Below are 16271 nucleotides of genomic sequence, written 5' to 3'. Positions count from 1 at the left end.
AAGAAAAAATTTTTCTTATTTGTTTTTATTTTAAAATGGCTTCAGAACCTAAGATTGCAAGGCACTTTTCATGCGAGGCCTTAAACGGGCGAAACGATTGCTCCCGCAGATTTCAACCTAGAACGAAAAACCAAAAATTTTTAAGTAATATATGCCAAAAGCTACTGGATAGCGTATGGAAATTTGAAAATACCGTTTTCTTGAAAAATGGTGCACATTTTTAAAAAAAGTTCATTCTTCACCCAAAAATTTCACCGAAAAATTGTTTATAAAAATGAAAGTTTATAACTTATTGCAAAATCCGTACGCTATCCACTAGATAATGTATCTGAAAAGTCACCCTCAAAAGTTCAAGAGAATCGATAAAGATTTGTAGGAGTTATCATTTCGCCCAATTAGAAAAATGCAGTTCTTAGAAAAACGTGTTCAAAGTTTTGAATAACATTCTATAGCAGAAAATTTGATTATACCTTTAACCTGCAATGCCTGCACCATATAATTAGCCTTCCAAATTGATATTTTTCTCTTCTTCATCCTTCCTGTCTGATTTTAAAGCAAGCCGAGATGTTCTTGCAGCTTCAGTCAACGATCGGTCGGATAACTCGATGCGGCGGTCGTCCGCATCAACGCAGAAGTTATAACAATTTAGCCCTATGGTCATGCCTAAAACCGCCATAATTTGCATAATACTGCTTCTTCCATCGTTGAAGATACACACAGCAAGATTTCCTGCAAAATCAAGGACAGTTTTCCCACTTGATGTTGATTTTGGGGCTATTGACCAAACCGTAGCATTGAAGCTTTCATTGCTGTTCTGTGTGAAGCCACCTAAACACCGTGTAAGAAGGTATCGCTGCTCAACTCTTCGTAGATGAGCTTCATGGCGTTAAAAACTGTTTGTAGAAGAGCTTGCTTGTGTGAATAAGTATTTAAAGTATTGGTGGCTTTTGCCTTTTACCACGAACACCACGAACTTTCACTGGACGGGTACTTGTCGTGTTGTGGCTTTTCATTTGTCGACAGCTTGTGGTACAACGTTGCCCAAATTTCATTTCTCATCTTTTCTATTGAATTTTGATTCCTGCGGATGGCCAAGCCGTAGTACATTGAAAGCTCATCAATGAGCTTGCCTGTCAATTTTCCTTTCCCGCCAAGACCTTTTACTTCTTTTTTCAAATTTCTTAGCCGAGTTCCCATTCTTTTCTGAACGTGATCGATGCATTCCTTCTTTTGTATTGTGAAATTCTCGTAAAGCTCAGCATTTAAAATACCTTTGAATGTCTTAGAGTCACCGTCACCTATGTATCTGCCGTATTTCACTTCATATAAACTTTCAGAACGCTGAAACATTTCGACAACTGCGTCGACCTCCATTTTACCCGTCGACCCCTCGTGGTTATTGGTTTGCATCTGTTTCCAGCTACTCAGCATATTCTGCAGTATCAGATTTTTTTTCTCAATATTCGTAAGCCTTGCAATATTTAGATTTGATAATTATATCAATCACTTTTCCAGTACTCCATCCTACTAATGTCACCAAACCAAATAATGATGAAAATCCACGTTTCCTCCAAGAACCATCACCTGACACTACCAATCCATTTTCAGCACATTCTTTTTTTCTATTTCTACTGCTTTTGCCATGCTAACCTTACAAATAGTTTCTGTTGCATCATGAATAGTTTTAATAAGTTTATCATAGAATGAATGAAAAATTGGCTGAGGCAGTTCCATGAACGCACAGAACTTTTTGAATCCATATAAACCAATTCCTAGTAATCGCATGGCAAGGACTATTCTCCGATTGATTTCATATGTTCGGTTAATATATGGACTATTAGAAATTTCAGTTTTCTCACAGTTGACACAAGAAATAACTATCTTGAAACCAAGTCCACGTTTGCCACTTTCAGTAAATGTGACGTTCGATTTGCACACTTTGCACTCAACAACTTGTGAAAAAGCAGAAAACACAGCCACAAAATTAATCAAACGATAGCCGAACAATGCATCTACTTCAACTTGACGAGCATTTTCAGACAGCCTAAGCTTCTTAGCGGACGTGCCGACGCTCTTGGGATCCGGCGACTCTATTTCAAATCTGTTTAACGATCGATGACGTGACTTGCTTGGTTTATTTGCAAAACTCGCTCCTCTCTTTGTACCTTTGCGGTCACGATATTTTGATCTTTCACTCATTTTGTGTCAATCACCAATCTAAGTAATAACAAACGAAAGCTAATAGAATGCAACAAGCAAGTGTGCGCTTGGTGTCCTTCTAACGGCCAGACTGAGTGTACACTAACACTTTGCTGTATTTACTTTTACTATTACGACATCTGCAAGCTATTATACGAACCTTATATACTTTCTAGAACCCCGAAAATAAGTGATTCTCAACAGGTAAGAGGATTACAAAGGTCTAAATTCAAGCGCGCTGTATCGATCCAAAAGCGCTTGGAGCGCGCAGCGGGGTGCCTTGGAAAAACCTTCGAAAACGATCTCTTTGAGATTTCCCCGGGCTATGAAACATTTTTTTCTTACTCTTAAGGCTTCAAGGCAACATATTGACAAAAAAAAAATCGATTTCTTGAAAATTCTGGAGTGGCCTTACTCCTTAAGACACTGCCAAGTTGTCGAAGGACATCAATTTGAACATTTGATTAAATAATTAATGTTTTTATTCCTTCACATACGCCAATGTTCCTATCTCGGTCTTGCCTTAGTTGGCCGGACACGCTAGCGGTCTTGCCTTAGTTGGCCGAACACGCATACACACACATACGCACGCACGCACGCACGCATGCACGCACGCACGCACGCACGCACGCATGCACGCACGCACGCACGCACGCACGTGCCCGCGTGAAGCCTGACCTTTCTTCTGTTGTCGCTGTGGACCCTCGCAAAATCTCAATGTTCAAATGATCATAACACGCGAAAAAAGATCGTAGGGACCTCGGCGATCTCGCGTTGTTTTCGTCTCGGAAAGCCCTTTCGAACGAGCTCACTCAACCCAACATGCCATTTGAGATTTTTTGGCTCCCCCCTCTCCTCGGTCCCAGGGGGTGTGGAGGCGGGTGTTTTTGTGGTTAAATAATAGACTTTGTCATCCCATTGAATCCTCGTAAATTTCAATCCTATATTTCAAACCGTTCAAAAATTATTTAGGTGGCCCCAAACTTTTGGTAGGCACTGTATAACGGGTGACGTGCATGCTCCTCTTCTCCGAGTGGTTCCCGTCGACTACAACGATGGTAAATATGCCTACGGACGTAACATGGTGAAATTTTTCCATCGAATTATATTATTGATTAATATGTTTCGCACGATCGAATAATATAAGAATCAGTGGCGAAGATACATTGAATTTGGACGTTGACAGGTACATTACAATTTACACGTCGAGATTAAGATATTATCCAAATTAGAACATAGCTTGACGATTATTAAATATTACGAAGCACAATCGGGGAAAGTGGAGGTGGAAGTCCACGAGTTTTCGTAGGATCGCGGTATCAGAGCGGTCACGGTATCGGTAGTTTTCTCGATGGTCTGTTCAGACGGATGTTACCCTATTTGGCCAGTGGTGCGCGTGTCGTTGGAAAATAAGCTCTACGCACAGGGAATAATATACTCGATGATGTGGGGAATAACACACCATTGGAAGTAGCTGTTAAAACGCGCCTCAAGGAATCAGACTCAAATCTCAAAAGAAGAGCGGGAGAATACATTAACAATCTGATGAAGGGATATAAAGTTCCTGCGAAAATCAGAAAATCTCAGTTTCCTTTCAACACGCCAAGCGGATACAGCGGTAAATCATCTTCGCGCAAACATTGGGTCAGCGCTTCTAAATCAAGTAAAAGGAAAGTGACTCGAAGAAACGCACCGGGGGAGAAATCAGGTAAAAAGTTAGCGAAGAAACCCACGAAGAAGAAGCGTTCAGTGAAAAAAGGCGAGAGAGGACTCATTAAACGTCGGGAAGTTATCAAGAAGCGTACTGTATCAGACATTTTTTCCTAAACAACAAACGCGTGCTTTCGAAGCATATCCTTTCTTCATACGCATTCCTGCGAATGTTTAAAGAGTGAACTCGATTTCTTCACTCTACCGCCTACACAAACCAGTATTGAGAGTTCACAATGGATTCACTACAAACCTGTGTCTTCTCTCACGGACGACGCGCCCGTCGAATTCGTTGTACCCGGGCATGGAGAAGAATATATAGATCTTGCTCACACCATGCTGACGCTACGCATACGAGTAGAAACGGAAACCAGAGCAGGAGCCGCTGCCGCAAAAGTAGACCCGGTAAACCATATACTTCATTCGATGTTCAATCAAATCGATGTATATTTCAATCAAAAGCTCGTGTCTCCTCCAAACAATGCTTACGCTTACCGCGCTTACATAGAGGCGTTATTAAATTATGCTTCACCAGTAAAAACCTCCCACCTGCCTATGGTACAGCGATACTGCAGGGAACCTGGACGCTCTACCGGGAGCGACACCATGCAATCACGGACTCGACAAGCAAGCCGCTTTTGTACAAGGAGGGCAAACACTGGATCTCATAGGTCATCTTCACTGCAACGTCTTCAATCAAGATAAATTCTTGATCAACGGTGTCGAAGTGCGCATGAGGCTTGTTCGTTCGAAAGATTCCTTCTGTCTTATGGAGGGAAATACTATGTCACGGATACGCATTTTAGATGCTACACTACTCATCAGAAGAGTTATAATAAATCCAGGCATATTACTCGCTCATACGAAAATGTTGACCACTACTACTAAATACTCCCTTACGAGAGTCGAGATTAATTCATTCACGATTCATAGCGGCGTCGTAGGAGAGACACTGGACAACGTCATTCTTGGACAAATACCAAAGCGCATAATTGTCGGCTTTGTCGATAACAAAGCGTTTAATGGTGCCCGGCATTTACAGTCTGTAAAATAAGAGCGTGCACGGGTTAATGTGTAGAAAAATTTATTTTTAATAATTTTTAAGTATTGGATTTGTTGTACTCCATGAGAAAGAAAATGCTATACCATTAATAATGAGTCCAGTCACCACCGGCATTGATAATTGCCTGGCATCTCCGAGGCATACTTTCCACTAAGTTGACTGCGTATTCGTACGGTAAAGACCTCCAAATGAGACGAATTTGTCGTGTCAGCTGCTTCAAAGTGCACACTCTTTTTCCTCGAAGCTTGTGCTTGAGATATGCTCACACATTTTCAATGGGGTTTGCATCTGGCGACTGCGATGGCCAATCAAGTGTGACGATGCCAGACTGCTCTTTCCACTCGGTGCAAAGCTTGCTCCGGTGTTTTGGGTCGTTGTCTTCCTGTAAGATCAAGTCCTCGTTTTTTTATGAAGCATCATTCAGTAGTCGGCAGCAAACACTTCTCATAAATTTTAAGCATTTTCGGAGCATTTAAATTGTATATAAACAGATGTAATGCTCCAAAACCCTGTTTCGAAAAGCAGCCCCAAAGATGAACTTTTACAGGGTGTTTAACAGTCCGTTGTATTAATCTATTGGTCAAGGTTGACCAGGAACGTCGGATGGCAGTATATCCCCAAACAGAAGCTTCGTCCGTAAAGATCACGTTGCTCTAATCTCGGTCCAAATTCTCCTTTGCCCAAGCGAGTCTTTTCGTCACATGTTTTTCGCCTAACAGTGATTTCTTCATTGTGCTTCAATATTTGAGGTTATGCGCAAGGAGATGGGCTTGAATAGTTGTATGTGATACTTCTATACCCTTCTGTTTTAATTTTGCTACTCCTTGTCGCAATGTTAAGGTCGGGTTCTGCTTAAACAAATTCATAATTTTTTTTCCATATTCGGCGTCACTTTGCTTATCGAGCCACGTTCTGGCAAGTCATCGACATTTTTTATCTTCTTATATTGCTGAACCTACTTAGCGACGAACGGTTTTGACTTTCCCATGTATTTAGCAGCCATTGCATATGACATTTTTGGTCCTTTGGGGTGGGAACGAAGGAACACAGCCTCGTAGCGCAATGCGTATGCGGCACTCATGACGGTTAACGTGTTTCTCAGGTTAGAGTTCGACGCCAACTTAATCTTTTGTGACAAAGCCTTCATGACAAAGATTGCATCTATCGGCTCACAACAAAACTAGGACGATATTTGAAGCCAACTGCCACTTATGCCGTACACGCTCTTACTTTACAGACTTCGACAGCTATGGGATGCCACCCTGGGACTCACGATTTCTCCTGCGTCTTAGAAGAAATTCCGTCACTTACCAATGGAATACCTTTCAGCTACAGGGACTCTTATCGACGACTTGTGGTCATTATTACTGTGTTTTTCTTTACTTTATGTGTCGGGGTTATAACCTCGAGCAGTTTAACCGCAACAACCGCAACAAACAAGCAGTTTGTTTACCAATGATTGTGAACGAAATGATCAGTTGATTGTACAAATGTATAAGAAAATCTTTTGTCAATGTAAGCGTAAATCGCTAGATCATCATATTCCTGTGTACCAGGTTCAATCCTATATTAAAAAAAATGTATAAAAATAAAATGTGAATTAATTCTATGAAAAATATTGTGCATTCCTTTCTCTTCACCTCTTCTCTTTTCCCTGTAATTTCCAGTTCGAGGTAACAAATCTTGTTGTAAACTTTTCGAGTTCGAAAGCGAGGGGACCCGCACAGATAAAAATATTCGGATAGACATAGACCAGAGGTATCGTCTTCCAACAACCGCTGGGTAGTTTTTGTCTTCGAAATGATCCCTACCTGCTCGAACATGCTCGCACATGCTCACGAGAGTCAAGAGCCGGGATCTCATGGTGGGGGCCCGAGTCCCGTAGGTTCTAGAATTTGCCAAATTTTTCACGCGTGACGTCAATACTCTTCGTATGTACACAATATAGCTAGTTTCCATCAGGGTATAGCAGTAGCGTAGTGCATAAAACGCTTGACTCGAAAGCCAGCGGACCCAGGTTCGAATTCGGCCAGGGCCTACAGGATTTTTCCCAGAGACTTCGCACTAACCACACATACACACACAATACACACACTTCTCTCCGTTCTACGTGTACGCCAGTTTCTACTAAAGAGCAGCAGTAGAGCAGTGGTAAGACGTTTGACTCAAGAGTTTGAGGTCCCGGGTTCGAGTGATGGGAAATCGATGACGGGCTTTCCAGCAAATTTCCCCCACCACGCACGCACACACAGCCGGCTCGGTCTATCTGTGTGGGCCACGCGCTCGGCAACCGTCGGCGCGCCAAGCGAGAGAGAGAATATTATTCCCTCTTTCTCGCTCTCGTGTTCGTTCAGCGACACGAGCGAGAATATCTTTCCCTCTTTCACGCTCTCGTCTTCGCTCAGTGATGTGAGGCTGATTCTTTCTCGGCTGCAATCTGAGTCGCGGGCGCGACTATGACGATGCTGAGAAGTTTTTCCTATTCGGCGCGCCGAAATTAATATGAATATTATTTTATTATTGATAATATTATTGTTTATAATAATAATATTAATAATATTCCGCGCCGAGAAAATGAAATATATTTCATTAATTGTTTTGCTGAGGAGGATAGGTTCATAAATTTGATTATTGTTGGGAATTGTTTAATAATATTTGAAGAATAATTTTAAATTGTACAAAGTTGTAGAATAAAACATGGAAAAGAATTGTAACAAAGTCAAGAAGGTACGAAATAAAACCTTCTTGCTTTCATTACAATATCCTCTGAATTAACAAATATTCTTCAAACAATATTAAACAATCCCCAAAAATAATTACATCCATAAAATCTTCTGTCTGATCGAAAAAAAATTCATTAAATGTGTCTGTTTCGCCATGCTGTATAAGAAAACCTTCAGAACAATATTATATTTAAAATGATGTACAGTGCATTAATAAATATGGAGTCTAATAAAAAAGTAATTTATTTGCCTATTATAATATCTTCGAATGTATTCACTTATGCAAAACGGTTTTCCCATATATTTTCGATGCAATGTCGAACAGTGTAACTGTTAATCCAATGAACCTGTTTAAGAGAAATAAATGGACCATTGGCAGCGCTCTGAGTTCAGTGTTCAGTGCACCACTCAATAAAAATATAATAATACTATGTTTGTATTAAAATGACACGAAGTTTAACGAATTGTTTGTGAAAAATCACTGTAAATAGATGAAAAACCGTGTACAGTTATAGCGTACAGTTTAGAAAACCCACTCTTTGCAATATGGATAGAATCAAGTTAGAAAAAGAGTAAACACTCTTCTTGCCGATTCATGCGATGATACCAAAGTATGAAACAAATGTATTATGCATGTAGTACTGCAGTGGTATTGTGCATGCATGAAGAATGAAAAACTATTAATAAAGTAATTATTAGGTTGTAGCAGATGAAATGGCCGTTTTTCAAAATTCAAATTTCCCGGCCGAGTAGTTCAGCTCTTTTCATGCAGCTGTCGTTGCATGCGTGATATTTGAAAAGTACCAGGTGTGTCGGTAATTCCTTTCCGGTTTTTTCGCTAAAGAAAACACGTTATTTACAATGGATAGTTAAAATATATTTATTCAAAGTATTGGCCATTTGATTCTATACATTTTGCCCATCTCTCAGGCAATTTATGGATGCCATTCCAAAAGAACTGTTTCTCCTTTGAGCTAAACCATTCATCGAGCCATTTTTTAACTTCTTCGAAATCGGCGAAGTACTGCTCTGCAAGCGCGTGCTCCATCGATGCGAAAAGGTGGTAGTCGGATGGAGCCAGGTCTGGAGAGTACGGCGGGTGCGATAAAACTTCCCATCCAAGTGATTTCAACACTTCTTTGACTGGTTTTGCTGTATGAGACGGCGCGTTGTCATGCTGCAAAATCACCTTATCATGTCTTTGAGCGTATTGTGGACGTTTTTCGATCAATGCACAGTTCAAATTGATCATTTGTTGTTGGTAGCGATCAGTATTAACTGTTTCTCCAGGTTTCAACAGTTCATAATATACGACACCAACCTGGTCCCACCAGACACAGAGCATGGTCTTGCGACCAAAGCGATTTGGCCTTACAGTCGATGGGCCGCCTTCGCCAGGTGATAACTATGATTTTTTTCGCTTGGGATTTTCGAAATAAATCCATTTTTCATCACCCGTTACTATTCGATGCAGAAATGACTTCCTTTCATATCTTTGAAGCAGCATTTCACTGACGATTTTTCGATTTTCCAATTGCCTGTCATTCAATTCATGTGGCACCCATCTTCCCATCTTTTGGATCTTTCCCATCGCTTGTAATCGTTCACAAATTGCTACTCGGCTCACATTCAACTTTTCTGCCAATTGTTTTTGAGTTTGTGTTGGGTCTTCATCCAATAACTCCTGCAATTCCGCATCTTCAAACGTTTTCGGCCTACCAGGACGTTTTTTGTCTTGAACGTTGAAATCACCACATTTGAATTGTCGAAACCACGTTTCATATGTTCTTATGGTTGGAGCATGCTCACCGTAAGTCTCTACCAGCAAACGATGACTTTCAGCGGCTTTTTTCTTTTGATTAAACAAGAAAAGTAATGCGTGCCATAAATGCACGTTTTCAGGCACAAAACTCAATATTTTTAAAAAATTATTAATCTATAACGCTGTTATTTTGGCGGAACGTAACTTGTGTAGTTTTGAGGTTAATGTCAGTAGAACAAAATGACATATGTATCAAATCATAACATTGCATACTTATGGCTAGTGACATCTGTTACAAAAACCGGAAAGTAATTACTGACATACCTGGTATATGCCTCACACGTAAATTCGCACGCATAACCTTACTTTTATCACATTATTTATATCGTTGAAAATCGCTGTCTCTTCGACATGGAAAGTAAGGAAATGCGGATAATATTCTTGTACGAATACAAACTTGGTCATAGTGCGGCCGAGGCAACGCGAAACATAAACACTGCTTTTGGGGAAGGTTCTGTAAGTGATTGAACCATTAGAGGTTGGTTTGAAAAGTTTCGGTCTGGTGATACAAATCTCGACAATTTGCCTCGCGGCCATGCACCATCAGTGATTGATGACAATGTTTTGAAAGACATGGTTGAAGCAGACTCGCGTTTATCAGTTATCAGAGATATTGCACACAGCATCAACGTTCACTATTCCACTGTTTCCCGACACCTAAAGGCCATGGGGAAAATGAAAAAGCTTGATAAATGGGTACCACATGAACTGACTGAGAGAGACAAGCTTCGCCGTATGGAAATCAGCTCATCTTTGCTTTCCCGACACAATAATGAAGGAATATTGAATCGAATAGTAACGTGTGATGAAAAGTGGGTTCTTTATGACAATCGTCGACGTTCTGCCCAGTGGTTAGATGCTGATCAAGCTCCGAAACACATGCCGAAACCGAGCCTTCATCCACGTAAAGTTATGGTAACTGTATGGTGGTCTGCCAAGGGTATTGTGCATTTTTCGTTTTTGAAAAAGGGTGAAACTATAAATGCTGACAAATATTGCCAAGAAATTGACATTGTGATGGAAAAACTGCGTATTGAACAGCCGGCGTTATTAAATAAACGCGATATGTTATTGCTCCATGATAATGCTAGACCGCATATTGCAAAAAGAACTGTAAAAACATTAACAGAATACAAATGCAAAGTTCTCCCTCACCCTCCTTTTTCTCCTGACCTTTCTCCAACTGATTACCATTTGTTTAAGCATCTGGATAACTTTTTAAGTGAAAAGGTATTCCAAACAGAAAGCAACGTGAAAAATGCGTTCTACGAATTTCTTGCATCTCGCTCTTCTAATTTCTACGTGAAAGGCATTGATGCGCTTGTATCACGTTGGGGAAAGTGTATTGAGGTGGAGGGAGACTATTTCGATTGACGAGATGTATATAAAGTAGTGTGTCGAATAAAAATTTAAATTAAAAATTTAAAAATGGCCATTTCATCTGCAACAACCTAATATTAGTAATTAAGTAACTAATCAGTGTTTAAAAATATGTACTGTGTCGTGTATATAAATGGTTTTAGTAAAAAAGAATATGTAAATCCACATTATTGCTCGATGGAATCCGCGAGAAGGTGGTAGTTTCTTCCATCAGGAGGAAATGATAAACAAATGTCGAATAAGTCACTTATGAAATGGGATTATTTGACATTGGTTTATATTTCCTAAGGAATGATAGGCTGTAAGGAAAGGAAGAAGCAAACATAAAAGGAATAGTAATGTCATGCAAGCGTCATGCAGACAAAACATACAAACAAAGAAGAAAATGCGATATTAAATACACAAAAGATATTACAGCTACTGTATTTACAGTTGCAATAATGCATGCATTTGCACAATGTTTTTATGAAAAGTCTTTCACACAGTGGAAAGCGAGATTTAACGCGTAAATCTGCCTTTCTCTGCCAATACCAAGTATCAGTGACATATCATCTATTTTAGAATGTCACATTCAATCATGTAAATACTATATAACACATGGTGCTATGTAGCATTTACATAATTGAGAATAACATTCTAACATAGATGGTATGTAAATGATACTTGTGGTTCATTGTGTTAACTCACACAAATGGGATGTGTAAATAATAACAAAACCCAAAACTATACATAGAATGGGAGAACGAAATCTTCACAGGTAAACTTCGGTGAATACGTATCAGGATATTTTAAAGGGTTAGTCCAGACGACGTTGCTCTGCGTCATTTATTCCCAGTTCAGTCTTCTAGTGTAACCTGACGCGAAGCAGCGCTCACGTTTTAACAGAATGCATCTTATACTCAATCAAATCTATTAACCTGTCCGCCTCCGCAAAACAATTAAGGAAATATATTTCATTTTCTCGGTGCGGAATATTATTATTATTATTATAAACAACAATATTATTAATAGTAATATAATATTCATAATAATTTCGGCGCGCCAAATAGGAAAAACTTCTCAGTATCGTCATAGTCGCGCCCGCGGCTCAGATTACAGCCGAGAAAGAATCAGCCTAACTCTCGTCGTTGAGCGAGAACGAGAGGGAGAAAGAGGAAAAGATATTCTCTCTCTCGCTCGGCGCGCCGACGATTGCCGAGCGCGTGGCCGACACAGATAGACCGAGTCGGCTGTGTGTGCGTGCGGGGTTGGGGAAATTCGCTGGCAAGCCCGTCACCGATTTCCCATCACTGGTTCAAGCCTCGCAGAGTGCCTAGGAGACTTTTCCAAAAGTATATATGCAAATTAACCAGCTGACCAAGAGCTACAATCACAACAACGCCTAATATGAATATTAAAAAAGTTTAATATTTTGATCACGCTAATTTTTATTCCGGTGATTCAAATTTCGGCCATTTTCAGCCTTAGGGATAGGTATGGCCACTCAACACATTCCCCCTCCACTCGATCCTCCGGCGCCGGTGGGCGTAGTCTAGTGGCGCCGGAGGGTCGAGTGGAAGGGGAATGTTTTGACTGGCCATACCTACCCCCATACTACTAATATATTTGTCTCATTCTAACTTATTGTAGTAGTCCAGCAGTACAGCTAAAAAGAATAGAGCAACGAATAAAAAAATTCCTATGTGCCTAGGTGTGCCAAAAGTCCAAAATTCCCATCACTGCTTTCTGGGTGAAATAGGTTAGGTCTTTGTGAAGAAATTTCTACTTCTTGAGGAAGAATATCAAATCAAACTTACCTTTAAAGATATCACTGATATCTGATAATCCCCAACGTTGCAGAAGAAAATCCATAATGTTTATTCTTTATATTCACATCAGTTGAGTAGTATAGAGCCGCAGTAGCATACAGTAGTAGAGTCGTATGAGCCAGAATTCACAGTGAACTTGTGAACGTACGACGTTTGAATATAGCAACATTAGATAATAGTTACTATATATTTCGTTTTTTACACTGGTAATATTTACTAATATAATAATGGTAGTAGTTACTAAACATTTCGTTGACTATACTACATCCTTTAGTAATAGTTACTAAATATTTCGTTCGTTTGACTTCAGATGAAGGTAATATTTACTAGATATTTTATAAAGTAAAGTTTAATGATTTCGTGATACTTTCTAAATATTTCACAATAATCATCAAATATTTTATTACAAACAATAAATTTTGGTAGCTATTACTATTTTATCTAGTTGATTCAACTCTGAACAAAAGTCGTTCATACTTCAGATTTATTAAATATTTGATAATTAATATCAAATTTCGTAACAGTTACCAAATATTCCGTCAAAATCTTTAACTAAATGCATTTTGTAAGTATTACCAGTCTCTTTTTTCAGTGCAGATGTTCCTCCTGTAATGTGGTGGCAACACCATCTTGCTGAAACCATGTATTCTCGATGTCGTCACCCGTGATTGCTTGTATCGCTGGAACTATTTTATTTCTTAGCATACTCTCATATTTTATCGCTGTTAGATTGCCTTCAATAAAGAATGGACCTATGAGAACATTATTCAAAATGCCTGCCCAAACATTTAATTTTTGTGGGTCCTGTGTATGTGCTTCTTAAATTCAATTAGGATTTGTATCTGACCAGAATCTATAATTGTGTTTATTAATATAGCCATTTAATTGAAATGTTGTTTCATCTGAAAAGACTATATTTGACAGATAGTTAGGATCTTCTATTTTTTCATCATTAACTCACAAAATTCAATGCGCCTATCAAAATCATCATCACTTAACTCTTGCACGAGGTGGACTTTATAAGAATGAAATTTATTAAGTTTTAATATTTTAAGCACAGATTTTTGATCTAGATTATTTTGCTGTTCTACTTTGTGGGTAGAATCATGCGGACTTTCGATGAAAAATTGTAAAACATCTCATGATTTTTCTGGATTTGTTACTGATGCAGATCTACCTGATATTGCATGATTTTTCATACTATCAGTTTCCTCAAAACGCTTTATTCTCTCAACAATAGATTTTGAAGTGGCAGTATCTTGATCACGAAATGTTTAATTAAAAAGCTGCTTTACATCATTATACGACCTTAATCGATCACCCCATCCTTTCATCATCAGAAGACATATGCGTTCTCGCTCTGAAAGACGTAGCATATTGACAAACGGAAGAATTAGTCAAACCGAATAAATTAATACTTGGATCAATTTAAAGTTTTTCTAAAGACAAGCTGAAGAATAATGACTGAATGAAATGAAAGTAACGACAGCTAATGCTGTTTCTTAACTGCTGTTCGAATTCGAAAATCGAAATATTTAATATTCCTTTCACTTTGTATTTTAAGAAAAAGTCGAAGTTACCCAGGCGTGCAACCTCTATGCGGTACACCTTGAGTAATGCTAATGCCGGCGGTATTGCAACTTTTAAATCTTATGACTCGCAAAATATTTAACGAAAAAATATTCAGTTATAGTGTTTTAGAAAACCCTCGAGATAAGCTATAAGAATATGTAATGGCAAATAGGGGGTTCTATTGAAGAAATTTAAGATGACCTTCACGTGACCTTGACAACGTTATTCAAGGTCTTATTGATATTGTTATGTAATGCGCTACTTGAAATCCTACAGCTTTTGTCTGAAACATTTTTTCATAAAAATTATATTTTTTGATATATTTCGGGGTCCTGGTATTTTTTCCTCACCCTGTATATACAGGGTCATCGAAAAGTATCGCACCCCCTTAATATCTTCAGTTAGAATGCATTTTGGAGAAAATGTCCAATAGCAAAGTTGTATGGTTTCAAGCGGGGAGTAAGATGATGACTTGACTTTGACCTTGACCATGTCCTTCAAGATCATTTCAAGGTCAACCTTATTTTTTTAAATGGAACCCCTAATATTTTATTGCATATTCTTATAGCTTATCACGAGATGCTTTCCAAACACTATAATAAAACAATTTTCATTAAGTACTTTTTGAGTTATAAAGGTTTGAAGTTAACAATTTTTTGACACAAAATGTAAAATATCTTGTAAAATAATATTTAGTTTTCAGTAATCATAACCTTAATACTTTTGTGCGCGAAATAATGAGACCAATTAATTGGTTTAAAGAAAATACAAAGGCAGTTTGATAAGTCAGTGACTTTTTGAATTTTCCGCGCAGTAACTTTAAATGCAGCACTGCTCCCGTTAATTGCCATCTATTAATAGACTACTGTACAAGTTTGGGCAAGCTGCGCCATTTAGTTAGTGTTTGACAGCCATTGAAAACAGACAACCTCGTGAATTTTAACGAAAATGGAAAAAAGTGAATTTCGTGTGCTGATTAAGCATTATTTTTTGCGTAAAAGAACCATCACCGAAACCAAGGCAAAGCTTGATAAATACTAATGGGGACTCTGCACCATCAATTTCAATGGTTAAGAAGTGATTTACTGAGTTCCGTTGTGGTCGTACCAGCACAAGTGACGCCGAACGTTCAGGTCGCCCAAAAGAGGTCGTCACGCCAGAAATCGTCGATAAAATCCATGGAATGATATTGGACGATCGGAGAATGAAAGTGCGTGAAGTGGCTGAGGCTGTAGGCATCTCAACTGAGCGGGTACATCACATTTTACATGAATATTTGGACATGAAAAAGCTATCCGCGCGATGGGTGCCGCGATTGCTCACACTCGACCATAAGCGCAACCGTGTGACCATTTCAAAGAAGTGTTTGGCGATGTTCAGCCGCAATCCGAACGAGTTTTTGCGCCGTTTCGTTACCGTAGACGAAACATGGATCCATCACACCACACCAGAGACCAAGGAACAATTAAGACAGTGGGTTTCTTCGGGTGAACGTGCACCAAAGAAGGCCAAGGTGGGTCTGTCGGCCAACAAGGTCATGGCCATAGTTTTTTGGGATGCACGCGGTATCAGTCACATCGATTACCTTGGAAAAGGTAAAACGATCACCGGCGAATATTATTCAGAGCTTTTGGACAGATTCGATATTGATTTGAAGCAAAAACGACTGCATTTGGCGAAGAAAAAAGTGCTGTTCCATCAGGACAATGCACGGGTGCACACGTGTGTAGTCACCATGGCAAAAATCCATAAATTGGGCTACGAACTGCTACCCCATGCAGCATATTCACCAGATTTAGCCCCCTGCGACTATTTCCTGTTTCCAAACCTGAAGAAATGGCTGGGCGGTAAGAGATTTGGGTCGAATGAAGAGGTCATCACTGAAACAAACGCCTATTTTGAGGGCTTTGAGAAAACCTATTATTTGGAAGGAATAAAAAAATTGGAAAAACGGTGGACTAAATGTATCGAGCTAAAAGGAGACTACGTTGAGA

The 16271-nt window shown here is 39.2% G+C and overlaps 2 protein-coding genes across 5 annotated transcripts in view; one reads left to right on the top strand and one right to left on the bottom strand.

Annotated features, from left to right (window-relative positions):
• Atg4a (Autophagy-related 4a) overlaps nt 1–16271 on the top strand; it is a 456226-nt gene that overhangs the window by 120739 nt on the left and 319216 nt on the right. The gene's annotated exons all lie outside the window — the stretch shown is intronic.
• On the bottom strand, nt 263–2201 carry LOC112590246 (uncharacterized). Its single transcript, XM_025306191.1, has one exon. It carries the CDS (start codon nt 1429–1431, stop codon nt 955–957), a length of 477 nt encoding a protein of 158 aa, XP_025161976.1. The 5' UTR covers nt 1432–2201; the 3' UTR covers nt 263–954.

The sequence above is a fragment of the Harpegnathos saltator genome, unplaced genomic scaffold (genome assembly GCF_003227715.2).
Source record: "Harpegnathos saltator strain DR-91 unplaced genomic scaffold, Hsal_v8.6 scaffold765, whole genome shotgun sequence".
Taxonomy (NCBI): domain Eukaryota; kingdom Metazoa; phylum Arthropoda; class Insecta; order Hymenoptera; family Formicidae; genus Harpegnathos; species Harpegnathos saltator.
Note: the sequence above shows the minus strand (reverse complement) of the source record. Positions and strands in the feature narration are given on the sequence as shown.